The 26413-nt window shown below is 43.2% G+C and overlaps 1 protein-coding gene across 8 annotated transcripts in view; it reads left to right on the forward strand.

The window, feature by feature from the left end:
• The window catches only part of CRB1 (crumbs cell polarity complex component 1), a 163124-nt gene that overhangs the window by 59971 nt on the left and 76740 nt on the right, over window positions 1–26413 (forward strand). For all 8 annotated transcript variants that reach the window (XM_048861064.2, XM_048861063.2, XM_075131550.1 and 5 more), the window contains 3 exons: window positions 3734–3929; window positions 7676–7815; window positions 12721–12903. In XM_048861064.2, the coding sequence (XP_048717021.1) occupies window positions 3734–3929; window positions 7676–7815; window positions 12721–12903 (519 nt within the window). The remainder of the gene's footprint in view (window positions 1–3733; window positions 3930–7675; window positions 7816–12720; window positions 12904–26413) is intronic.

The raw sequence follows: 26413 nt of genomic DNA on the forward strand, positions 1-26413 counted from the left end.
TCCTTTTCAGAATCATATCTCTAGCAACAATTTTTTTCCAGTGGGAGTTTCCCATCATATAAGAAATATTAATGCGCTTTAAAGTCATGATATAAGGCATGCTGTTAGGGTTGATAATTACAAGCAGGATACTTGCTGAAAGTGATTTGATTCATATTGTATGTGCCTGTCTGTGGAGCTCTCAAATGCCACAGATTTGAATACAAAGACACTGCTATTTCGTCTGTGAGCAAATGGCAAGGAGATAAGCAGCTGGAGATCAGAGCACTGCACTATTCTCACTGCTGCTTCCAGCAAGATGAGTACAGACAACACCTATCATAGCTAAAATGAAGCATACAGCCCTTCTGGAACTAAAGAAAAAAAAGCAGCAAGTATATTTGTGGAGGGAATTAGGATTCTATGGGCGGTATTTGTATGATGTTTGCAGAGACTATAAAACATGTTCTTGTCATAGCAGCACAGGCCTGGCTTCTGTTCGGGGCAATGTCATGAACTTTTGGTGTGACCCTGGGTAAAACTTGAGTCATTCAGGCTGATAGCTTGCAATCCTGCTCATATTGACTTTAATAGTGGAGGATCAGGCTGAGGTGGCATTTCGAGATCCTTGAGTAGGTGCTACCAAACCCCTAGTCATTGCTACTATCACTAGCTATTGAATCAAATGTGATTTTAAAATGGACTTAAATAAAAGGAATTTATTTATTGTTTTGCAACAATATTTGTGGTGAACCTTTGGTTTAACTGGGCATTGGGCTGAGTCAAATTCAGCCCAAGATCAAAGTTCAGCAAAAACAAAAGTCAACAAACTGTAAATCTCAGCAAGCAGAAGAGCGTACATGAAAACTCAAAGGCTGGGACCACTCTGAGGGAAATCTCCTTCTATTGCTCTAGTCCTGGTCCTGGCAACGGTGGGAGCACTGGAGTAGAAATGCTGCCGGTGTTATCATCACTATGTCACCAAAACTCACGTAGAGCTCCTACCCTTGCTAGCACCAGCAAAGTCGCAACAGTAGTTGAGCACAACTAAGCGATTTCCCTGAAATCCTCAGTGCAGACAAGGTCACAGCACTGTGCATCAGGGAACAGAACTGAAACAAGAAGGATGATCTCACCATCAGCTGGCTGCGTGCAAAGCCACAACAATAGCCCAATCCCAGGTGTCTGCCCCCTCTGTATCTAGGCATGGCCACACAAGGACTGAAGAGGCAAATGGAAGACAAAAGGAACTCCAGTCATTGATGAGCAAACAAGGGATTTGTTTTACCCCAGGCTGTTGTTTTAAATTCAAGCCCCTGCATAGGTAGGTAATGGGGAAGACGGCCGAAGGCTCCACCTCATGCAAAGGACAGCCATAGTGTGGCTGAAGAGCGGAGACCACACTCCATCCTAGTGCCTCTACTGGCATTGGCTGCCTGAAAGGGAGCAGGGCGAAGGAGGGGCAAGTGTGGAAGATGGAGCATAGCATGCCCTCTCCAAGGGTGATGTAAATGCTACACTGGTGTATGCTGCTGGGGAGTCCCCACAAGGATTCTTACCCCCTGGCACACATTGCATCTCCCTCCAAGATGCCCATGCAAGCATCCAGGTCATACTCTAGGCCAGCAGCATTAAATCAAGATGTAAGCAACATGCCCCCAGGGGTCAGTGAGGATGGAACATGGTCTCTGCTCTTGAGTCCTTATGCTCTACCTGCCCCCTTCTGGAATTCTAATGTATTGGGTGACACCAAATACCATGAATCAACAGGAACTCCGGTACTTAAGGGAGTTAGGTGACCAGCTCCCACTGAATGCCAAAGGGAAGTGGGTACTTAAGTCTCCTAAGGCCCCTTTGAGAATTCCAGCCTCAATTCTCAAGAGACAAAATCCACATTGGCTTCAGTTTTCAACAGATGAGCGATGCCCACAAGCAGCAAGAGAGAGAACTTTGGAATTATAGATAGGTAGGTGATCCTATACATATACATTAAGGCCCTGATCCTACTGCTACTGAAGTCAAAGGCACAGAACTCCCAATAACTTTAGTGGTTCAGAATCAAGGCCTACAGGCCCAATCCTGTTTCTATTGAAGTTAATAGAAGTTTAGCCTTCAGTTTAGACGTGAGTGTTGTTATTATTGTGTTGTGGTGGCACCCAGATATCTTAATCAGGACCCCACTGTGCTAGTCACTGTACCCACAATTAATACAAAAAGACAAAGAGCGTACAGTCAAATCATATGACAAGGGAGGTGGATCAAACAGGCAGTGAGGAAGGGAGAATGACAAGGTAACAGTAACACAGTTATGTTGGGTATAAACCCACGGCCTCAGCACACCAATTATCTAGCCTGGCAAAACTGTGGGAGCAGGAGCAGACTTCAAGTGCTAAAACAGGCAAAGTTTGTAATTTGAAAATAGATGGGCTGAATCCTTATCTGGTGTAAATTGTCATAGTTCTGATTTGCATGAGCTGAATATCTGCCCCAAGGTTGTTGGTTTTTTATGTACCTGAAAAATGTGAGGAGCAGCCCTAATTTGTACGTGAAGATTCCATAGTCTGATTTAACAGTTCTTAACACACATATCTACACCACAAGTAAAACCACGTTGTGTTTAGGGACACCTTTTTCTAACACACATTTTATTTCTCATGCGGAATGGACACTGTCACTATGTTAGAATTAATAACAAAGGTCTTGACCATGAAGGCTGGATTCTGAACGAGACCAAGCAAGACAGCAAATTGGATTTGGACTTTGATCTTCCTCACCCCCTACAAAAACATATGCTTTCTCTGAATTACTGTTAGGAGCAAGGAAGCATTTAATTTTTCTGCAAAGCCAAACAAAGGGAACACTTTGTAGATGTTGCTCTGGGTGCCAGATTTTCTTATTTTTATGCACTTCTAATTTAATTTATTTAAATAATAAATATTATTTTTTCTGATGGTTTTAACCTGCCAACTGCAAGTGTTCTGCCAGCTACAATATCGCCACTGAATAAATGTGAGTTGCCAAATTTGGATAGCAAAATCACAGTTTTCAGTAGCATCTCCTGCCCTCCATTTAGCTAAGAAGAAAGCAATAGTGCTAAAAAGGTATTTTAGGAGAATTTCCTGCTCAAAAGAAAAAGATAACTTAGCAAATAATACCAGCATCCTTTGGAATAGGTAGAAGAGACTTTCTTTTAACCTGCATGGTATCCTAAATATGGGTAAACAGACTTCAGAGTTGAGCTAACTTTGCAGAACATCCCAGAGGAGCTGTTACAATACTGTATTGTAACAGCCCTTCTGTTGTCAACAAGATATCACACACACCAGCGTATTTATGAATTGCCAAGGCAAAGACCAACACAATGAGACAATCTTCCAATTAATTCAACTAACTGTAAGGCCTACCAATATTGACAGAGTCCCTTTAAGTGACTGGTTCCTCACAAATGCTATTAAATACAAATGTAATTGTAACATGGTGTAAGTAATCTGAAAATTAAAGGGTTTGGTTTCCATGTGAATAGTTAAATAATAAGATGTGATTGTAATTATTCCTTGTGAATGAAAGCTGTTCTGTTCTCTTCTGTAAATTCCCCCAAATCTGCAAAAATGTAATCTTGCAATCCCTACTGAAGAGGCAAATGATTTTCTAAAAGAGATACTTGCTTGAAGAAAGCTTACATAAATATGACATTTAAAGTGTTCCCAGAGAAAACCTGAAGAATTAACACTTTGCTAAACTTTTTTTTTTAAAGGTATAAACTGTGAGCTGGAAATTGACGAGTGTTTGTCACAGCCTTGTCTAAATGGTGCAACCTGTCATGATACTTTGGGTAGCTATTTCTGTTCCTGTGCACTTGGATTCCTAGGTGAACTCTGTGAAATCAACATTGATGAGTGTGCCAGTCAGCCATGCCTCAATGGAGGGCAGTGTATAGATGATATCAATAGGTATGTATCCTAGATATAGGGTAACTTATACACAAGAAGGACCGATGCTCTGTAACTTGAACACTAATAGGTTGAAATAACATCTGGTTAGCTGAGTTGTCAAATTGTTGATTTCATTTACTAAAAGAGGACCCAATCCTGCACTGTCCTGAGTGCAAGTTTGGGTGCATTAAGAAATGCAAGATTGGGCCCAGAGCTGGTAAACCAATGGGAGTCTGCTGCAAAGACTGATTGCTAGGTAGACTCCTCATATTTGTAACTTTACAAAGTGCTATTTAGTCAGCGCTGCACAACTATTATTTAAAGGTGAATGCTGCACCATTTTGATGAAACAAATCTTGAAAATCATATTAATCTGCCAAAACTTCAGTTTCTTAATCAAGATGAGGACATGTACAAAATATAACATGTTGGCATTGTTCAGCTGTCCACTTTGAAAGAATAGAAACATTAAAGAAAAGTGAAAGACAGGGTAATAGTAACCATAATAATAGACATCACTAGAAAATGTGCAAGACATTTTGCAGATATATAAGGCAACAGATCCTTGACCCAAAGAGCCTACAGTCTGCCTCGATAAAGGACAGGAAAAAATAAGGAAAAGGGACATGACTTACAAGCAAGTTCCTTTTGCTGAAATTAAATGATCCTACAAGGAGATTCAAGTGCAACCCAGGCAGGCCAAAAACCAGGTCTCGGCTCTTTGATGATAGCATTGCATACTGTACATGTGATTCCAAAAGAGGGGAAACTGTGCAAAAGTAAAGTCTATATTATAGAAGTTAGGCTGGAAAGATTCAGTTAGTTCAGCTAGGTAATTCCTCTGTCAGTACTGGATTGTTCCCTACCATGTGAATTCCAATTCTTAAGGGGCTATTTTGAAGGTACCAGTTATAAAGAAATCCATCAGAAGAGCCATGTCATCAAGAGCCTGGGCTTGACTTTAATTCACAAGAGGAGAAAGATCATGTTCCAGCAAAGAACTTTTGCACCACATTGCAACATTACGCTAACCTTGTAGAATTCCCTTTCTGTAGTCCTGAATGACTCTGAGCAATACAAAGCAATTCTCGATTTTCCAGTGCAGTTCAAGCATAGTGGAGTGAGAGAAAGAGGTCGCCTTGCATCTGACACCCACTCAGCAGAATCATTTAGAAAGTCTGAGACCTTTTGAGGGCACACACATATTGTGAGCAGCAATAATGCTCATTCTAGCCAGACCAGATCACACTCATTTACCTACTGGAGACCAAAACTGTGGCACATGTAGGAATGCTTTGAAGTGACTGATTATACTGCAGTGTTTCTGGAGGTCAATTTGGTAATCATAATGAAAAAGGATCTGCACCCTAATTACATGAAAAAGGGGCTTGGACAGCAGAGCAAATCTGAAATATGAAGATAGTTAGCCAGTCATTTTCTGCCATCCCTCATCTTATTAAGATGTTTGAGTTAGAAGAAAGCTTTTATTCGTCACATCCTCATTTCTACTTTCTACCTCATCCTGCAGTGAAGTTATCCTTTGATGGGACAATCTGCTGCTATGAACATGAGTGTGAAGTCACATATTTAGCATTATGAGCTATTTATTCAAACACTAGGCCAAATTCTGCCCTAATTTTCAGTCCTGAAGCCCTATTGCTTTCAATGAGGTTACATGGGTGTAACATAGGGCAGAACTTGACACACTGGGCCCAACTCTCTTCTGAAACCAGTTTTAAATTTTACATTGACATCAGTAGAGCGTCTGCTAATTTACACTGGTACCTAACCTGCACCCACAAAATACCAATATGTGTACACAAAAATTATAGTTGTGTGTGCTCAAAGGACCTGATCCAAAGCCCATTGAAAGCAATGGAAATACTTTCAGAGGGATTTGGGTCAGGCCTAAAATAAGCACTGCTATGGACAAGTGGCTATTTTGCACATTGTGAGATCTGAAGCAGGGTGCCTCCAGAAAGATCGGTCTGGTGGCCTGTTTAAGCGTACACCAGTGAAATCACAGCCCTCTGCACTAGGAGGTATGGGTGCGGAATTTAGAGTCTCACTGGGCTTTCTATCCACCCTGCCCTCCTTTTATTAATTATGCAAACCAAATCCTATATACAAGTTAACCTCAAGGATTCCCTAGCAAATCATTGCAATTGCGTGTACATGAGAAATGGGTACATATGCAGATTTTGCAGTGCAAGCAACGCTATTTGAAAATTCACTGTGACTTCATTTCTGGGTCAAGGGAGAAGAGAGGATGGGCTAAACACAGATCTTCACCAAGCAGAAAATGTATCAAGGAAACATATGAAAAACTAACAAAAGAAATGACATTTTTCTGTTCTGAGAACACTTTTAAGAGTTTCTCTCAGGCTGAAAAAGTATATAATTGATCAGAGAAGACCTTCTCACCTCACATTTGACTTCCCAAATTCCATACACACTGGACCAAATTCATCCATGGTCTAAGTCCACATGCCCATTGGTTTTAGCGGTGTTACACACATTACGAATGAATTTTCCCCATTGTGAATTTTTTTCCCTACCATCCAAAGAAATACTGTAGAATGTTAATACTATAGTAGAAATGTTGCATTATGCTCTGGTGTTCAACAGCACTACTTGCTTCTCCAGAATAAGGCTTTGGAGTTAAACCCTAACATCAGAAAAGAAGTGTAGTCTTTTTATCTCAAGGCTAGAGATGTCATGTTCAGTCAGAAGTCTTCATGGTTTTAATTGCACAAAAGCCAAGGGATTTTTTTTCAAAATAAAGGAAATTTAATATAGTAGCTGAATTAATTTACTTTCTGATGACATACACAGATCCTCTGTTCTTACTAGATAAAGATGAAATGCAAATCACCCCAACAAGCATATTATAACTCAGCCATTTTGCAGAGGCCTGTCGTTTTGTATGACATGTGTTGCATTAGGTGATTGGATCATGCCAGAAACATAGGAGGTATGACATATCACGGTGCGATTACAAGATACTATGTGTAATGTGACACAGTTGGCATTTCTGAAATCAGCACAATGGATTAAAAAGCAGGCACTATTGATTGCCTGCAAATAGTTCACTACTGCACATATTCAGATCTCATCTTCAAGCACAAGCTACTTTATTTCTGAATAGAAAACAATAGCACTGTTGCCAAGTTAAAGAGATATTAGTATTATTTCTCTTACAATATCACACAGAGGCCTCATTGTAAGAAGCAGTCCCTGCCCTGAAGAGCTTATAGCTTAAATAGACCAAGCATACACAGGCAAGTATAAGAAAGGAAGCATCGTTATCTACATTTTATAAATGGGGAACTGAGGCACCAAGACTTGCCCAAGGTTACACAGGAAGTCTGTGGTAAATCTAGGGATTGAACCCAGATCTCCTGAGTCCCAGTCCAGTTCCTTAGCCAGAAGACCCAAGGCTGGGAAAACAACCCTCGTTGAAAGTGTTATGAGTGTGTCATTTAGGCTTGCAAGGCATTGTGCTGTTACATAATAATAAGTACTATTATTATTTATTTCCCATGGTGCCCACAATGTGCTAGGTGCTGTACAAACACAAGAGGAGGCACAGTGCCTGCCCTGATCTTTCAACTTTAAAAAAGCGTTTTCATTTTAAATGGGTCATCTCAGCACAGGATGCTTTAGAAAATGTTTCCCCTGTAAAAGCACTTCAGTCCAAAGATCATATATGAGTCATCATTATGACTTCTAGTTGGCCTCACTGTCAGCCTTTTGTATTGTAGGTATAGCTGCAACTGTACCAGTAGTGGATTTACGGGCCTGAACTGTGAAATCTTAATTTCCTTATGCCAGTCACAACCATGCCACAATAATGCTACCTGTGAGGACAGCGCTGAGAATTATACATGCCACTGTTGGCCAGGTAAGCTCTGTATTCTCTTACAAGCATTCATAGAATATCACAGTTGGAAGGGACCTCAGGAGGTCATCTAGTCCAACCCCCTGCTCAAAGCAGACCAATCCCCAACTAAATCATCCCAGCCAGGGCTTTGTCAAGCCTGACCTTAAAAACCTCAGAGGAAGGCGATTCAACCACCTCCATAGGTAACACATTCCAACGCTTCACCACCCTCCTAGTGAAAAAGTTTTTCCTAATATCCAACCTAAACCTCCCGCACTGCAACTTGAGACCATTACTCCTTGTTCTGTCATCTTCTATCACTGAGAAAAGTCCAGATCCATTCTCTGTGGAACCCCCTTTCAGGTAGTTGAAAGCAGCTATCGGGATCCCCCCTCATTCTTCTGTTCCGTAGACTAAACTATCCCAGTTCCCTCAGCCTCGCCTCATGAGTCATGTATTCCAGTTCCCTAATCATTTTTGTTGCCCTCCGCTGGATGCTTTCCAATTTTTCATCATCCTTCTTGTAGGGGCCCAAAACTGGACAAAGAACTCCAGATGAGGCCTCACCAATGTCGAATAGAGGGGAACGATCACATTCCTCGATCTGCTGGCAATGCCCCTACTTATATATCCCAAAATGCCATTGGCCTTCTTGGCAACAACAGCACACTGTTGACTCATATCCAGCTTCTCGTCCATTGTAACCCCAAGGTCCTTTTCTGCAGAACTGCTGCCTAGCCATTCAGTCCCTAGTCTGTAGCGGTGCATGGGATTCTTCCGTCCTAAGTGCAGGACTCTGCACTTGTCTTTGTTGAACCTCATCAGATTTCTTTTGGCCCAATCCTCTAATTTGTCTAGGTCCCTCCGTATCCTATCCCTACCCTCCAGTGTATCTACCACTCCTCCCAGTTTAGTGTCATCTGCAAACTTACTGAGGGTTCAGTCCACACCATCCTCCAGATCATTAATGAAGATATTGAACAAAACTGGCCAGAGGACCGACACTTGGGGCACTCCGCTTGATATCAGCTACCAACTAGACATGGAGCCATTGATCACTACCCATTGAGCCTGACGATCTAGCCAGCTTTCTATCCACCTTATAGTCCATTCATCCAGCCCATGCTTCTTTAATTTGCTGGCAAGAATACTGTGGTACACCGTATCAAAAGCTTTGCTAAAGTCAAGGAATAACACGTCCACTGTTTTCCCCTCATGCACAGAGCCAGTTATCTCATCATAGAAGGCAATTAGATTAGTCAGGCATGACTTGCCCTTGGTGAATCCATGCTGACTGTTCCTGATCACTTTCCTCTCCTCTAAGTGCTTCAGAATTGATTCCTTGAGGACATGCTCCATGATTTTTTCAGGGACTGAGGCTGACTAGCCTGTAGTTCCCCGGACCCTCCTCCTTCTCTTTTTAAAAGATGGGCACTGCATTAGCCTTTTTCCAGTCATCTGGGACTTCCCCTGATCACCATGAGTTTTCAGAGATAATGGCTAATGGCTCTGCAATCGCATCCACCAACTCCTTTAGCACCCTCAGATGCAGCGCATCTGGCCCCATGGACTTGTGCTCATCCAGACTTTCTAAATAGTCCTGAACAATTCTTTCTCCACAGAGGGCTGGTCACCTCCTCCCCATGCTGTGCTGCCCAGTGCAGTAGTCTGAGAGCTGACCTTGATCGTGAATACAGAGGCAAAAAAATCATTGAGTACATTAGCTTTTTCCATATCCTCTGTCACTAGGTTGCCTCCCTCATTCAGTAAGGGGCTCACACTTTCCTTGACTTTCTTCTTGTTGTTAACATACCTGAAGAAACTCTTCTTGTTACTTTTAACGTCTCTTGCTAGCTGCAACTCCAAGTGTGATTTGGCCTTCCTGATTTCACTCTTGATGCCTGAGCAATATATTTATACTCCTTCCTGGTCATTTGTCCAATCTTCCACTTCCTGTTAGCTTCTTTTTCGTGTTTAAGATCAGCAAGTATTTCACTGTTAAGCCAAGCTGGTCGCCTTCCATATTTACTATTCTTTCTACACATCGGGATGGTTTGTCCCTGTAACCTCAATAAGGATTCTTTAAAATACAGCCAGCTCTCCTGGACTCCTTTCCCCCTCATGTTATTCTCCCAGAGGATCCTGCCCATCAGTTCCCTGAGGGAGTCAAAGTCTGCTTTTCTAAAGTCCAAGGTCTGTATTCTACTGCTCTTCCTTCTGTCAGGATCCTGAACTCGACCATCCTTTAAAGCAGAAATGTCCTCACTTCCCTCAGATACAAGAAAACACATATCTACTGTCATAAATATAAAGGGAAAGGGGTTAAGAAGCTCTGATACAATACTATAAAATCCTTTTACCCGTAAAGGGTTAAGCAGCTCAAGTAACCTGGCTGGCACCTGACCAAAATGACCAATAAGAGGACAAGATACTTTCAAATCTGGGCTGGGGGGTAGAGGCTTTGTCTGTCTGTCTGTGTGATGCCTCTGCCGGGGACAGATGAAGAAAGCAAGCAATCCAACTCCTTTAGAATTAGTAGGTAATCTAGCTAGAAAATGCGTTAGATTTTCTTTTGTTTTTGGCTTGTGAAATTTGCTGTGAATGTGTATCCCTGTTTTTGTGTCTTTTTGTAACTTAAGGATTTGCCTAGAGGGATTCTCTATGTTTTGAGTCTGACTGCCTGTAAGATTATCTTCCATTCTAATCTTACAGAGTTGTTCTTGTATTTTTTTTGTTCTTCTAATAAAGTTCTGTTTTTTAAGAATCCGATTGGGTTTTTAGGGTCCTAAAAACCCAAGGCTGGTCTGTGCTCATCTTGTTTATTCTCAAGCCTCCCCAGGAAAGGGGAAGGTGTAAGGCTTTGTGGGATATTTTGGGGGAAGAGTCTCCAAGTGGTCTCTTCCCTTTTCTTTGTTAAGTTGCTTGGTGGTGGCAGCATACTGAATCCCAGATACGGGGAATTTTCTGTCTTGGGAAAGTTTTAACCTAAGCTGGTAGAAATAAGCTTAAGGGGTCTTTCATGCGGGTCCTCACATCTGTACCCCAGAGTTCAGATTGGGGAAGGAACCCTGACACCTACATACATTTAAAAATATTGTTTGTGACCAGCCTTGGAAAGTGTTCCTGGGAGAGAACCTCAGTATAGCTCCATTGGCTTCAATGGAACTCTGACAGTTTACCCCAGCTGAGGACAGATGTCCCCATATGAGGTCAAAATGAACAAAATTACAGGTCTGTGTACTCCACAAGTACAAAGTATTATTAAGTCAAGTCATTAGCACAGTTGGAACTATAATCTGGGGTTTACTTCCCAATCGCATGCTTAATTCATCAGCCCATGGGACATGGGAACTGTTGCTGCTGCCGCCGCCAGGTTTTCCGTCTTCACAAAAGGGACTTTTCGATTGAAATGAGAACCCTGGTGCTCCCACACAACATGTTGAATGCTCCAGCTGGAAATAAATTGAGCTATAAGTGGATTTTGAAAACCAATCTCCTGTGGTCCTCTGAGCGCAGGTCCTTACAGGTTAGAACAAGGGTCAGCACACAGGGTGCAGTTTCAGAGTCACATAGCCCTTCCTGCAGCCATGTCCTGCTAAACTGAGGAACTGCTTCATAGTCAGTTGTTTGAGAAAACACTTCTGCATCCCCAGACAGGATGCAGACACTATAGTTTCCAGAGAGACTCATTGTGGTTAGTCTGTAGGCTGGTAGATTGTTTTCCTGCTTACTACAGTGTAGTGGGAGCTCAGATAATAAGGTGATTGTTGCATTAGAAATGCATCGATTTGACAGAATTCTTAGAATTATGCAGGATTCTCAGGAATAACAAGTCTTTGCAATTCTGTAGCACCTTCCACTCAAGGAGCTAAAATCACTTTACAAATATTAGTTTATTTGGCCTCCCTACACTCCTGTGAAGCTTGCAGCCAAGCCAAGAACATGTTTCCTGATTCCCAGTCCTTTGCCTTAATCACAAGACTACCATCCTTCTTTTATATGCCCTGCTATTTTTGAAATGTGTGTACAGTTGAACTGGCATTGAGGTAAAGCTGAGGGTTCTTACTTTTCTCTCTTCCTTGAGAGATTTTAGAATCTGAGTGGTTTCTTTCTAGTCTAGCTGCATCTGCTACTTGCTTATTACCAAGGTGTAAATGATGTATTTGGAAAAACCGAACCAATAAAACAGAAAAAAGCAATGGTTGGAAAAGGCCAGCTGCTTCCAAGTAAGGCTCCTCTTAGGCAAAGAATACTAACTGAACAAACAGGCATGTAGAAACTGAGAAAAGCGTGGAATAGTAATGGACAACACTTAAAGGTTTGTTGGAAGCTAATCACCTCAAAGTGTGGATGCTTACTGTAAACATTTATAACCTTTTGGGTTTGTAAAACTTGGCAAAAAATGTTATAAGAATCATCTCTTTGTCCTTAGTTTACCAGTACTTCCTTCTTCTAGTTAGTACCATGAAAATATCCCCTCTTGCTGTGGATTTTTGGAACCATAAAACAGCAGCAGAAAGAACAGTTAAAACAGAAAACATAAAAAGGCTTAACTGCACCTTTTGAACCACATAGGGCATTCAGATCCATGGTTCCAGTTTGACACATTGTAAAGTTTGATTCCAGATTTATCCATGGTTTATAGTGCTCAATATTTTCAAATCCAGAATGTTGGTTCTGACTACTCTCTACCATCACACTGGCCATGGAGATTGTTTGATGATGACACATTCTTGTTGTGGAATTAAGGGAAATTAAAGGAGGAATAATATTCTCTCAGGTATTTGTTATGAGACTACAATTTTGGAAGTAATATTTTCCCCTGGAGAATTGAAACTTTTACAACACATCTTAAGTGGCTTACTTATCCAGGGAGACTCATATGTTTTTCAAGACTGAGTCAAACACCTGATTTCTGTTCCACAGGGTATGCAGGTTCCCATTGTGAGATTGATGTAAATGAATGCAGCAGTAATCCGTGCTTCTACGAGAGTGAATGTGTGGAACGGTCCTGGACAACCTGGTATGGACGTATTCTAGAACTGCCAGCAGATTTCAGCTACAACAGAGCATCAGGTTATGTGTGTAATTGTCGCCCAGGATTCACAGGTAAACCTGTTGGGAAAAACTGAAGATATAATCTGTTACAGTATCCTATGGTTTAGAATAGAGTTACATGTTGTATAGGCGACATAGTGCAAAGGGTCCCCCTGGTGGTCATAGTAAATATGGATTTTTAGCAGAAATATTGAGGGCAAGGCTCCCAATTCTACAAGATAAAAAAAGCTGCCACACACTTCAGTGACAAAGCTACTTAAGAAAAGCATCAGGCTACTTAATTTAAATGAATGGGTAATTACCGAGGGACTACTAATTTATTAAAAAAGGAGTTGTGAGGGTAGCAAGTTACCAGGAGTTGCTAAATTTGATATCCAAACCAATCCCTGAGCAAGGAGACAGAAAGAGAGACTTTGTGTCTTCTGCATTTTTGTGCTTGGAACACTGTTGCTCTTATTGCATGAGTTTGAATTTTACTAAAAATTCCTTTTGGTAGGGTCTTCTTTTCTCATCTGTCTGGGGATCACTGTGCACACTTATAACATTCCACAGTGGGCATTTTTGTAAATCAGACATGAAGTAAAAATTCTACTTGACAAGTTTACAATTTCTCTCTCAATCTCTGCAATCCTAATGCACTCCATATTGTAAAATCTAGGTATCAGTGGTAACCCTCCCTCACAATGACCCAAATGCAACTCCGTTGATACATGTAACATGTAAGGCACTGGTGAGCTTCTACATCTTAAATGAAAATTAACTTCAAAGGAGTTTGTATGTTTAATAAAAATCTTTTAGTGATAATCATAATTCTATAATAGAAAGGTAGGTCTGTCCTGAGATTCATGTTCCGTTATCTAACGTATTAATCCTTTAAAAAAGCCCAGCAGTGTAAGGCTATGGATCTACAGTCTGGCCCCGTCAACTCCACTCTCCTATTCCCCAAGAAAAAAGAATGAGTCTTTAAAAACAGAAGGGATGAATTTTACCTATCTTCAATTTGACATTCTGTTCACCTCCTGAGTGGTTTATAAAATCTGCAGTGTCCTCCAGTGGGTAGCATGACTGACCTCTCTGACTCAGCAGGTACAGAAAATGATTTTTCTTCTGCAATTCTCTTCCTCTGTCTGTCTCTCTGGATTTTGGATGGCTTTCTACAGAGTGGTCATGTGAGCCTAAATGATTCTGCTCCATTCTTTTCCCTTAACTATCCTTCCCTGTCCTGTCACCAAGTATTGCTATTGCACTTTGTTCTGTCTGAGGCATCCATCCCTCCCCCTGTATATTCAGCACCCTCACTCTCCTCCCAATCCCTCCTCTATCACCTTGCATCCCATCCCCACCTTGCATCCCTCAGCTCTCTGTTCCTCCCTGATTAGCCTACTTTAAAAATTCACATACTGTTCAATATGGCTCCCATTATTGTTCTTTGGTTTAACCTTCATCCCTCCTTTCCCTACCACTCTCTTTTGCCTGTTCCCTTCTGTCAAGGTTCCTTCCCCACTCCGAACTCTAGGGTACAGATGTGAGGACCTGCATGAAAACCTCCTAAGCTTACTTTTACCAGCTTAGGTTAAAACTTCCCCAAGATACAAACTATTTTACCTTTTGCCCTTGGACTGCCACCACCAAACGTTTATCTGGGTTTATTTATTAGGAAAGCGTTGTTTGGAAACGTCTTTCCCCCCAAAATCCTCCCAACCCTTGCACCCCACTTCCTGGGGAAGGTTTGGTAAAAATCCTCACCAGTTTGCAGAGGTGACCACAGACTCAAACCCTTGGATCTTAAGAACAATGAAAAAGCATTCAGTTTCTGGAAAGAAGGATTTTAATAGAAGTAAAAAGTAAAAAAGAATTACCTCTGTAAAATCAGGATGGTAAATACTTTACAGGGTAATTAGATTCAAAACACAGAGAATCCCTCTAGGCAAAACCTTAAGTTACAAAAACATACACAGACAAGAATATCCATTCTATTCAGCACAGCTTAATTTCTCAGCCATTTAAAGAAATCATAATCTAACGCATTTCTAGCTAGATTACTTACTAAATTCTAAGACTCCATTCCTGTTCTGTCCCTGGCAAAAGCATCACACAGACAGACTCAGACCCTTTGTTTTTCTGCCTCCTCCCAGCTTTTGAAAGTATCTTGTCTCCTCATTGTTCATTTCGGTCAGGTGCCAGCGAGGTTATCCTAGCTTTTTAACCCTTTACAGGTAAAAGGATTTTTCCTCTGGCCAGGAGGGATTTTAAAGGTGTTTACCCTTCCCTTTATATTTATGACACCTTCATATGTCAGGTTTGCCTGATTGAGGCTCTGATTTTGCCAACCTTACTCCCCGGGTAGTCCAACGAAAGTCAATGGGACTACTTACAGGGTCAGATACTGCTCAGTATGAAGAAGAATCCAGCCCTTACATCAGAAACTCTCTAGGGACGGGACAGTATATTTTGTATTCTCTGTAAAGTTTGGCATTATGTGAATGTTTAACAACAATAAATAATAATAGTTGCTGATATCTGCTCTGTGGCCTAGATGACATTGGTGCTTGGCAGATACTCTCTTCCCTACAAAAGCTTTGAGCAAATGCTAAGTCTATTGCACAGCTGTATAATTCCTGTGTGAGTATATGCAATATGGGCACATGGAATATAACACGTTTTCAATAGTTAGGATCCTAAATCCATATTTAGGCACCAAAATTCATTTTTCAAAAGTGCTGAGCACCCAGAGCTCCCATTGACTGTGTATGAATTTAGGAGCATCACTTTAGACTGTTTTTGAAAGTCCTTGCTAAAGTGTTTATATTACGTAGTCATCCTGTAGAATGTACCATGGGGCAAAAAAGCAAGTCAGAATGAACAGAATCACTCTTTGCACTCAGTGTGATAGGGGACTGGCTAGACACAGGAAGAAGGTATGTGTAATAAGAAAGGTTGCAGAAACTGCTGCTGAAGAACCATTCAGCAGCCACATGTTGTGCGAGGCAGTGGCAAAACAGGTTTATTCTCGTTACTCAGGACAGTTCAGCTGCAGCATCTGGTTCTCAAAGTGGTCCAGCTTTTAGCCACTTTCCTAGCTGGATTGGCCAAGGTACAAGGAGGTCAAGTGTCTTGCTCCAAGTCACACAGTAAGACAGCTGTTCTGCTGGAACTGGATTGTAGGATCCCCTGGGCATCCAGTGCTTTGCTCTAACAACTAGAGAAAACTGTCTGCTGGAGTTAGAGATAATGCAGTGAGACTGATTTGAAAAGGAATAAAATCTGAGTTAGTGCTGATGAATGTGGTGCCCTTAGTTGCAGTGCTAGTAACCACACCAATTCCAGTCTTTTGTGTGTGTGTGTGTACATACCCACAGACACTATAGTCAGAGGCAGAATCTACAGTCTATCATATATATATTCTTGAAAATGAATGTACTCAGAATCTGCTTAGTATGTCAAAAAGCTGCTTAGTATGTCAAAAATTCTGATGCTAAAATCTCCATGAGACTAGAATGGAAACATTCACTTCTAGGGGTGGTAAGTCATTTCTCCAATTAGAGCCAGGTACCCAGGCTTTCAAATAATAAATCACACTGTTCAGTGGGAATTAAGGAAGACTGGGGTTGATCAAGGTCTGTAATGGTTGCACTGCTCAGTCTGGAGATAAATCCATAACGAAGTTCACACACGGGAACATATTGGCTGCTGGTTTGTGTATGTGTATATAAATATACGTACAGTTGCCTTCTACAGTATGGAATGTCAGATGCTGTCGTCTGCTTATCAGTTCTATTAACTGGCTAAACTAAGTTGCTTTGGCTTGCTTGTTAAAGTCTGTGTTTTTGGAGCTGAAGATCTTGAGTTCTTCTGACCTTAACACCTAAAGATCCGTGTATGTTTAAGTACACTGTATGCAGCCACAGATCGCTATCAAAGCAAAGGATCAGTAGAATAAAGCCTGTTCTCTTTAATAAATAATCTTATACATTTTATTATACCCATTTTATTACAGTGGAATGTAAATTAAACTTGTGAATTCAAATAGCCAAAAAACCCCACAACACATAGTAGAGCCAAATTTTTCCCTTGAATACATGGCACTACCTGCTAGGGTCAATCATTAGCTGGAGTAAATTGGAATAACTTCAGCAGAGCTACACTGATTTACCCCAGCCAAAGATCGGGTCTCCATTCTTCTATTGGGGCACAGTTTCACCATCCCTTGCTGCAATAAGTCACATGCATGGCAGTGAACATTTATAGTTGTACTCTACTGTCCATTGGGGAGCGGAGAGAAATACCACCATATGTACTGTGAGACTACCTAAGGGTCTGATCTAAAATGAAGTCAACGGGAGTCTTTCCATTGACTTCAATGGCCTTTGGATCAGGCATTGATTTTGTAAATGCTTCTAATATATACCCTTGAAATACCATAGTTAGATATATAAGGTTAAAAGTAAGTGCTGTAACTCAGTGGAAAACTGAGACTCTCTCCTTTTCGAAGGTATGAAATCCCATTTTCTAGCCCAAAGGGTCAGAAGATAATGAACTTACTTCAGGGCAAAATATTGCTCATCTTAGGCCTCAGGACATCTGTGTGGGAGGTAAAGAAAGAAACAGTCTCTGGCAGTATTGACTTTTTGATGGTGGTTGGTTGAGTGAAATAGGTCTCAACTGTACAGTTAAAATTTTGTGTATGGACACTCGTACCCCCCAGAGTTGGAGAGGGAAAAAATCCCCCCTCCCCCATATTTGGATGACTTGAAGCCAGCTAAACAGATCTGAATTAAAATGCACCAAAAAGATTTGCTTCTCAGCTCAAAAGAAGTCTGGGGAATTTAATCCCCAAAGAGGATTTTTTGAGGGAGTTGCAAGTGATTGAAAATAGAAGCTTAAGGCCCTAGGGAGGAGCAAAGTGCCCGCAAAGAGGCTGCAAGGTGCCAAGTAGCTCCTACAAGGTGCTGAGATCATCAGCTCCCTTTTAAGCCAATACACATGGAGGATGCTCAAGTTTCAAGAGGTACCAGCACTTTGTAGGATCAGGCCCTTAGAATGTGGATGTTCTCTCTGACTATAGTGTCTGTATCCTAAAGTACTTTTAATAGGTTGGCTTTTCTTTTTATTTAAGATAAAATATGTTTGCAATTTGCTACCTTTGTCTGAAGACAATTATTGTACTAAAATTTATACTTTGTGGCCTTGATTCAGCAAGGTACTTTAGCATATACATAACTTTAATTAAGTGAGTAGTCCCATTGTTGTTAAATTAGGCATGTACTTAAGTAACTTGCTCAGTTGGGACCTAGATGCATAGCCATTTACATGTGGGTTTCACCAGTGTAGCTGCTAACGTGCTGGCTTGGAGACATGTGTGTACTGTATGGCTTAGTACTACATGTGTTTGAAGAATGCTGTTGGCTGAAAGATTAAACTTTTCACTTCCATGCATGGAAACGTTTAATGAAATATTTACTGACATTTCAGCAAAACCACCTTTGTACAGGGGGACATACTATTGATTTGCTAGTGACTTGTTGCACTAGATAGTAACAAAAATGAAGCCCCCAGGCCAAATGCATACATTGGAGATTAGTGCATCACTGATGTAACCACTTAAATGCTGCAGAGCTTGCTAGGTTTGTCCAAGCAGGCACATTCTAAAACTGAATTGATCCCAGAGAAAGGTTAACATTAGTCTCAATGAGAGCGGGACTGACTGAAAACCATCAGCAAAACCCAGCAGTTTTACATTAATAAACCTATGTAAGCTGCAGCGAGAGTAGTGACAGCAGAGCTAACCAAGCTGTTTGTGATTATGCCCAGCACCTGCTGCCAATTGACTTAAAGTTGAGTATTAAGGATTTTACCATTTACGGTGGCTTTCTGACATTAAACCACCTTGCCAGTTATGCCACCAGCACTGTTGCTTGCTTTGGCACACTGAGTTCCCAAGAGGTTTTTGGCACAGGAATTTTTTTCATTTTCTCTTTTCTCCTTTTAAGTCTCCTTGGCCCTTTTCCCAGTATGTTGGGGCAACTCATGAGAAAATGATGTGACCAGACTGGTGTCGTATGTGCATTCATTGCTTAGCACAAGTGGTTGGATGAGCAGAGGAAAGAGAACGAGGCTAAGTTGGCTGGAATGCACCACTGCCAAGCCGCCTCTCAAGGCAAGCTGCTTATGGAGCCCTGGGTAGATTTTACAGCTGTTTGCCTCTTGTAAACCCCCTGGCAAAGGGCAGCAACAGCAATACCTCCTGGAGGTAACTCCTCATTTTAGTGCAGCTGCTCCTGTGGAAGCAGGAGCTGCAAATTAAAGTTCCTGCCCTTGTGGATGAATTAGGCCCAGAATATTATACAGAGATAAATATTATTTGCGGTATACAGTAATGGGCAAGATACTATACACAGGTTGCCAACCCCAAATCTCAACAACCATGAATCAGAAACCCCCAAATCATTACAGGCCCAGTGTTGCAAAGTTGGAAAGGGAAGGCGGGGGAACAGAGAGAAGCCAATACATTTCTCACAGGAGGATGGGGGAGGAGGGAACAGAGCCACCTTGAACTGCTGCACACTTTCTGCTTCCTCCTCCCGCATCAAGCTGTTTTGTCTCCCACTTTTTCTACCTATAATCTCCTCTGTTTTTCTGATGGAAAGGACAGAGCTCTGGCTGCCTCCTACAACAGCTCTGATTGGCTGTTCTTCCTCAGAAGGTGGACGAGATAGGGTTCTCCCCAATGGCAGGGCTGAAAATTGCCTGCAGGCTGCAGCTTCTCATACTCCAGCAGAAACCAAAATTTTTGTCTGATAAATTTGCAAGAGTTGGTAATGCTGAAGACAGACAGACCAGAGAGATTAGACAGACAGCTCAATGGTTGATCATGCCAGGCTAACTTTGACTTCCTATTAGGCTAAGCAGAGCCTGGGAAGTTGTAAAGGTGGCAAGAACCTGTCCAAACTTTTCGGAGGATATGAGAGAATGGCCTGTGGTGCGCAGGGATCACTTTGAAACAAGGAGTCTGACAGAGGTCTTAGTTCTAACTGATCAGGACTGTGTAACATGGGCCTCTGCATAAGATAATAATGGCTTCCAACTAGCTCTTGCCAGAGCCTCTTAAAGGTACAGCTCCCCACATGGCTGGATGATGTGTGCCTATTGGTTGGCAAAGCAGCCAGTAAGTAATTTTGTGATGATATGGGCCGAGGAGTATGACAAACATGTAACCAGACATGTTACACAAGACTAATACATTTGAATGTGATGGTAATACTGTCAGTTGTTGGGGGTCATAGAAACAAAAGTGAAATTCTGCATATGTAAGCAGGGGAATGGCCCTGCTGTTGTGGGGAACTTTCCTAGCTTATACACTACCCTGGTGAAATGGGCTAGCAAAAAGATCTGAGTCCTCGCTCCCACTTCCTTTACCCAGAGCCCTGCCTGACGGAGAGGACTCCCCTTCCACTCTCCCATGTGGCAGAGTCCTCATAACTGCAACAAGGCTGGGCCCAGAATTCCTGGGGGGCTTGACCCCCAACCTTGTCGTTGTCACTTAGGGCAGGGGCTAGGGTGTCCCCACTCCAGGGTGCTCTCTCTGCACTTGATGCTTCCCTGACCCACTGAACATTACATACAGTTCAAAGCAAATACAATTTATTAAACAGCAATCAATTTTTAACAAAACAAGGAAAAAATGGGAAAGGTTAAAGGAAAACGTCACCCTGCTCCATGGCACGGGGACATCACAACCAGCATCTCCGGAATATAAGGGAAGTTCTGTCTGATCCTCACAAGTCCCAGGCCTCCTTCTCGGGCCCTGGCTGTGCTTGCAGGGATACTGCAGGTCAGGCACTTGCTCTGGCGGTGGCGACACGCCCTCTGGCTCTAGGTGGCAGGACCCTTCTTCCAAGCGTCACCCCTGCGCCGTCGGGGTTACAGTCCCCCTCCAAGTCTGGCCTGCAAGGCATCTTGGCTGGGGGCATCTCCCTGTGCTGGGCCCACTGCCCCTCACTCTCCCCAGCTGCTCACCGCACTCAGCTCCGGACTGCTCCAACCCCAGCTCCAGTTCTACTCTGCCTCAGCACTGCTGCTTCTCTGCCTCCAGCTCCCTGGGCTGCTTCTCTGTCCCCTGTGGCTCTGGTTGCTGCAGCTCTCCTCCCAGGACAGGTCTGTTCACTTGGCTGCTTCTGAACTCTGCTCCCAGCACTGACCTGCTTCCTGGGCTGCTCTTCTGCCCCTCTGGCTGGCACAGCTCTGCTCCCCAGATCAGATGTCTCCTTAGCTCGGCCCCACTCTGTCTGACCCAGGCAATTCCAGCTCACATGGAGGATAGGACCCCCCTGGCCTCCTAACTCCCTGATTAGCCTGCCCATCCTGTCAATCAGGCTGACCTGCAGCACTGGCCTCTCACCATTGTTCCTGGGGACTGTCAGTCTCAGGGTCTTGATTTCCCATCGACCCTTCCCCTTTCGGTACTGGGAGCTAGCCAACCAAAACACCCCCGCTGAGTTTTAGTAAGGGCACAACATTCCCCTTTCAAAAAAATTCATAAGCCTCTGACCCCTCAATGGCCAAATTAGGTCAGGTCTCAACAAGATCTCTTAGGCCTCTCAATGAGGATCAGATACCACATGGTAGCTATGGCATGCACTTGGAATCAAAATTCCTGGTAGACTTGCCACACCAGATTCTGGACCACTATAAGACTGTGTGATTCTTACTCAGACCAGAAATGATCTTGTTTCAATTCAAGGAGAGAAGAATGCCCTTGTCAGGCATGCACACTAGCTAGACTTAGGTGGAAGAAGGAAAAAGTCCAAAATCTAACACCTGAGACCATTACCTCTACTAAACAAACTCCGTTGTTTACCTGATAGTCTGGAATGGTTCCAGTTTGTATGTAGTAGACCTGATTCTTCTCTCACTTACATCAGTGTAAATCAGAGTGACTCCACTGCAATCTTTGGAATAGGAACAGTGTTAAAGATCAACCACAATGTACCTAAGATATACTATGCAGCATTAGGACTTGATTCTCATTTACTCTGAGGCCCCCTTTACACCACACTAGCAGTATAAAGAGGCCTTAAAATCAGGGCAACTTTTCATCTGCTCCATCCTAATTTTATTAACACCCATCTTTACACTGTCAGAGTAGTTTAAAGGAGATTCAGTGGTAATGAGGGTCAGGCCCTGTCTACACTAGGGCAAAAGTTGTACTGGCAAAAGTTCTGCTGCAAGCCCCCTTCTTTTTTCTGAAGACATTTATACAGTTCATGTCCATTTCAGTTTCAAGGGTGTAATAACCAAGTTCGCTCAGTCGCCACTTTTGTATGTCACATGCATTACTCTGCCCAGAAACATGTGGGGCAATAAGGAAATTGTGCTACTACGACCAGTCAGTCTCCAGCATCAGCCTGCACTACAGGACTGGGGTATGCACGTGTTGTACATCAATACACGGCACCCTCAGGGCCTGGCAGGCACTCACTGCCTGTAAAATCCCACTGCAAAAAAGACAATTAGCACTTTAAAGTACTTTTCCCTCTCTCCTGAAGCCTCTGATCTTGAAAGAGCATTTGGACAGGCTTTAAATAGATCTTATAACACTTCTTTTCTCCAATGCTTTTAACCTTTCGTCAATCCTTAGCATCCTAGTACAGGAGCTGTTCACTCTGTCATCAGCTGTGCTCACAGTGAGCTGATTATTCTGAGTCTTCCTCCTCCTGCTGGTTGTTTTTAATTCCTGAAACCTAACAAAGCGTTGAATTACATATGCTGTTCCATTAGCCACTTCCTCTGCAAATCTCCAGTAGGTGAGTGTGAAAGTGCTTTGCACGTATTCGGGAGTGCATAGATGCATCTGTGTTCAATTCCAGTCTCCATCTTTGTTTACTGTCAGTCCAACCCCTTTTCTTCGAGAAGATTGAGAGTCATTTCTCAAAGTACGCTGAAAATCCTCTTATCTGAGCATGCTGGGCCCAGATTGCAGCCTCTCTAGGCTTCTTGGAGGATTTACCTCTACTGCTCCCTGCTGAGGTTAACCCTGGATAATCCATCAGAGAGGAGAGTGCTGCCACCTCCCTTGTGCCAGGGTGATACTACAGCCCCCAAAGTGGGTGGCACTTGTGGGGTGTGAGCATCACTGGGGAATGTAGCAAATAAGCACTTCCTTCTATAAGTTTCCACCTGCAGAATTCGTATGGCACTTCAACAGGAGTTTAATGCCGCACCCCTTCAGGATCCATGAGGTTGTGCAGCTCTGGAAACACCATTTGTTCTCCCTTGGGGTGAATCCCCAGCATGGTTTCAGCACCAGAGCCTCAAAGGTGCAGGAAGGTATAATATTCACCTTCCTGCGCCTGTGTCAGTCACCAAAATGGCTAAAGACTAACGGCATTGCCTTTTCCAGCTCCTCCCTGATAAGCCTAAATTGGTCTCTTCTCTGAGTTGTGGTTGGGGCAGTACTCATTTAAATATGAACACTTTTTTCTGTAGCACGTTACCTAGGATTTATCATAGGCTAAGCGGGTCCGTGTTTGTAGGAGTGTCACAGGGCGCATCACTCACCGCCAGTCTGGCACCTCCTCCTGGTCACTGTGGTGATTAGCTTGAGACCAACGCCCTCCAGTCCGCTGTTTGCACGTCGTCGCTCTGTCTCTGTTGAACTCCTGCAGCCCCTCTCGCAGCCTCAGGAACCGCAGCATCCTCTTCGTGACTCGGCCCTCCAGTCATGTCACCATCCTTGTTTCCCCCTTCCAGGGGTTAGTGCCTCAGTCTAATAATCATGCCACTTCCCCAGTGGCCTGCCCACTACTCCAGATCCCAAGCCAGGGACCCTACAGATGGCAGCCTTTTTCTGTGACTCTTTTATGTCTCCCAATATCTGCTGCTATATCTCCCTGGTCCACTTCCCCATGGCCCCAGCCAGGGCCAGCCTTAGGGAATATGGCACCCTGGGTGAACTTGTATTTTGGCGCTCCCTTCCTGCATCACTCCTGGCCCCCATGGGCTCCCTGGGCTTTCACCCCCACCCCCTCACCTCTGGGCCCTGCTGCCTCCCCCAGTGTCTAATTTGTATTGAAAGAGATGCCAGAGGCTAGAACTCAGCCCTGGCACTGGCAGGGCAGCCTGACACTGGTGGGTGCTGGCTGGGCATCCAGCTCTGAAGGCAATGCCACCACCAGCAGCAGCGCAGAAGTAAGAGGGGTCTGGTATAAGGTGTATTGCCACCTTTCTGCGCTGCTGCTGTGGCTTGTGGTGCCTGATGCTCGCCATGTGGCTCAAAGCGGGCTTCATGCTGTCACATGGGAGCTGCATCTTGCCAGAGCCCATGGCCCTCCTGGCTCACCCAGGGCATCATTTCAGATTTGCAGGGGGTTGGGGGGGAGGAAACTTTAACCATGATTCCAGGGACTACTGAGGCACCTGAAAACTCTAAGTTTTTTGCGATAACAACTTAGGAATTGGCTGACAGGAGTACTGTTTCTAATTGTTATATAAAGAAAGAAAAAATATATACAAACTCCAATTAAAGCCACATTTAAAGTTTATATGTAAATTTAGAACAATCAGGAGAGAATACAGCAAAATATTCCCAATCCCAAGCCTCGAGGTATCATTTCTAGAGCTTCAACACAGATATCAGAAACACACGTTTGATACTCTGTACACTATCTTTATCAGAGATACATAAAATAAATAAAATCTGCTGAAAATCTGTGTTACTGCCATTATCCACTCTATTTTAGTCAATTGTTTTTCACTGACAAATAGTTGAAACATATGTAATGACATTTTCCCCCTCTTTTATTAAGAAAGAGAATTTATTTTTCCAATTATTTTGGCATTTATGTTTACCAATCACAATCATGTACGTGACTCCCTAACATTGGACTCCATCATTGCTATTGGTACCGTAGTTGGAACTGCATCGATTTTCATGGGAATTTTAAGTTATTTTAACAGACATAACTAAAAATACAATTTGAAAATAAGCAACCTTCATTTGTCCAGCATCTAAAGTTATGTGTTTAGCTAATGTTTTTTAACCTGGCACTGCTAAGGTTAGTACAAGCTAAAGTTACATTCTAGAAGGATACTATTATTTGATTGTACCATTTGAAATAATGAATGACAAAGCACAATATGATAATAAAAGTAATAATGATAATTACTCCAGTCAGGACAGGTTAGGAATTTTAGAACTCACTAATCAAAGAATTAAATGTAAGCATGAGAGAGAAATAAAATTTGGGAATGCACAGACCAGTCAAAAAACTAAGATAACAGCACTTTGAAAGAATAAAATTACCCCCAACATATATGCATTGCAGGAAGTACCAACACGTAACAACAGTAACATAAGTATGTGTTGGGGGGTGAGTGTGAAAGAGACAGCGTGTGTGAGCTGGGGGACTGTGAGAGCTGGGGGAGTGTGAGAGAGACCCTTTAAGAGAGCAGCACTCACCAGCCTGAAGGAAAGTTCCTTCAGACACAGCAGCAGCCCCCAGCAGCTCCGTCCATCTCTTGGTGAGCCCTGTCCTCACATGCACGCACACATGCACCCCGCTCTGTGGAGATGGGATACATGGGGGAGAGGCAGGGGACACCCTGACATCAGCACCCCTCCTTCCCCCCACCCCCTCCGTACAGCAAACGGGAAGCTCCAAGGAGCAGTTGGCCAGGAGCATCTCCAAGGCAGGGGGCAGAGCAGCAGGGCTGCAGATGTCAGCAGAGCAGCAGGGGAAGGGACAGCCATGCTCCGGAGGTGCCCCATTAATAATGGCACCCTGGGCTTTCACCCAGTTCACCCCTATGTAAGGCCGGTCCTGGCCCCAGCACCGTTTTCTCTCTTCCTTAGGGCATGCAACTCAGTCCCAGCAGCCAACCAGGAGCTCCCTCTTGTTCCCCTGGTCCCTGCCAGCAGTAGCTCTGTCCAAGGTGCCGCAGTTCTCTCAGCCTATTAGAGACCCAATCCTCACTCACAGAGCTCCCAACAACAACTGATGTTGGCTCTGCCCTGCAGCTCCTCTTATCTAAGCCTGCTGGGCCGGATTGGCTGCTCCTTACAGCCTCTCTAGACCACTTGGAGGAGTCAGTTGGAGGACTGCTCCCTGCTGAGGTTAACCCTTTTTACACGTGTGAGGCCAAGCCCCATCACAGGGAGCCTTTTGTTAAGGCAGGGCATCTCTGTGTAACAATATATTTTGCTTTACTACTTTCTTAGGGCACTTCTATACTTATCTAGATACTTACTGTGGGTGGCTCCTATTGCCCATGGATCTGAGCACCTCATGAGCAAGAGTGAATTTATCCTCCCATCACCACTGGGAAGTGCAGAAACATTATTATCCTCATTTCTCAGCCACAGCATAAAAGCAGAGTGAGATTATATGACTTGCTCAAGGTCTCACAGGGAATCTGTGGCAGAGCCAGATCTCCTGAGTTCCAGTCCAGTGCCTTAACCACAAACCTCCTTCTGACTCTGACTTTCATCTGAGGATATCAAAGTGCTTTGCAAAGATTAATGAAGTTTCACAACTTCCCATTGAGGTAACATAAGGACATTTTA

The sequence above is a fragment of the Caretta caretta genome, chromosome 8 (assembly GCF_965140235.1).
Source record: "Caretta caretta isolate rCarCar2 chromosome 8, rCarCar1.hap1, whole genome shotgun sequence".
NCBI lineage: Eukaryota > Metazoa > Chordata > Testudines > Cheloniidae > Caretta > Caretta caretta.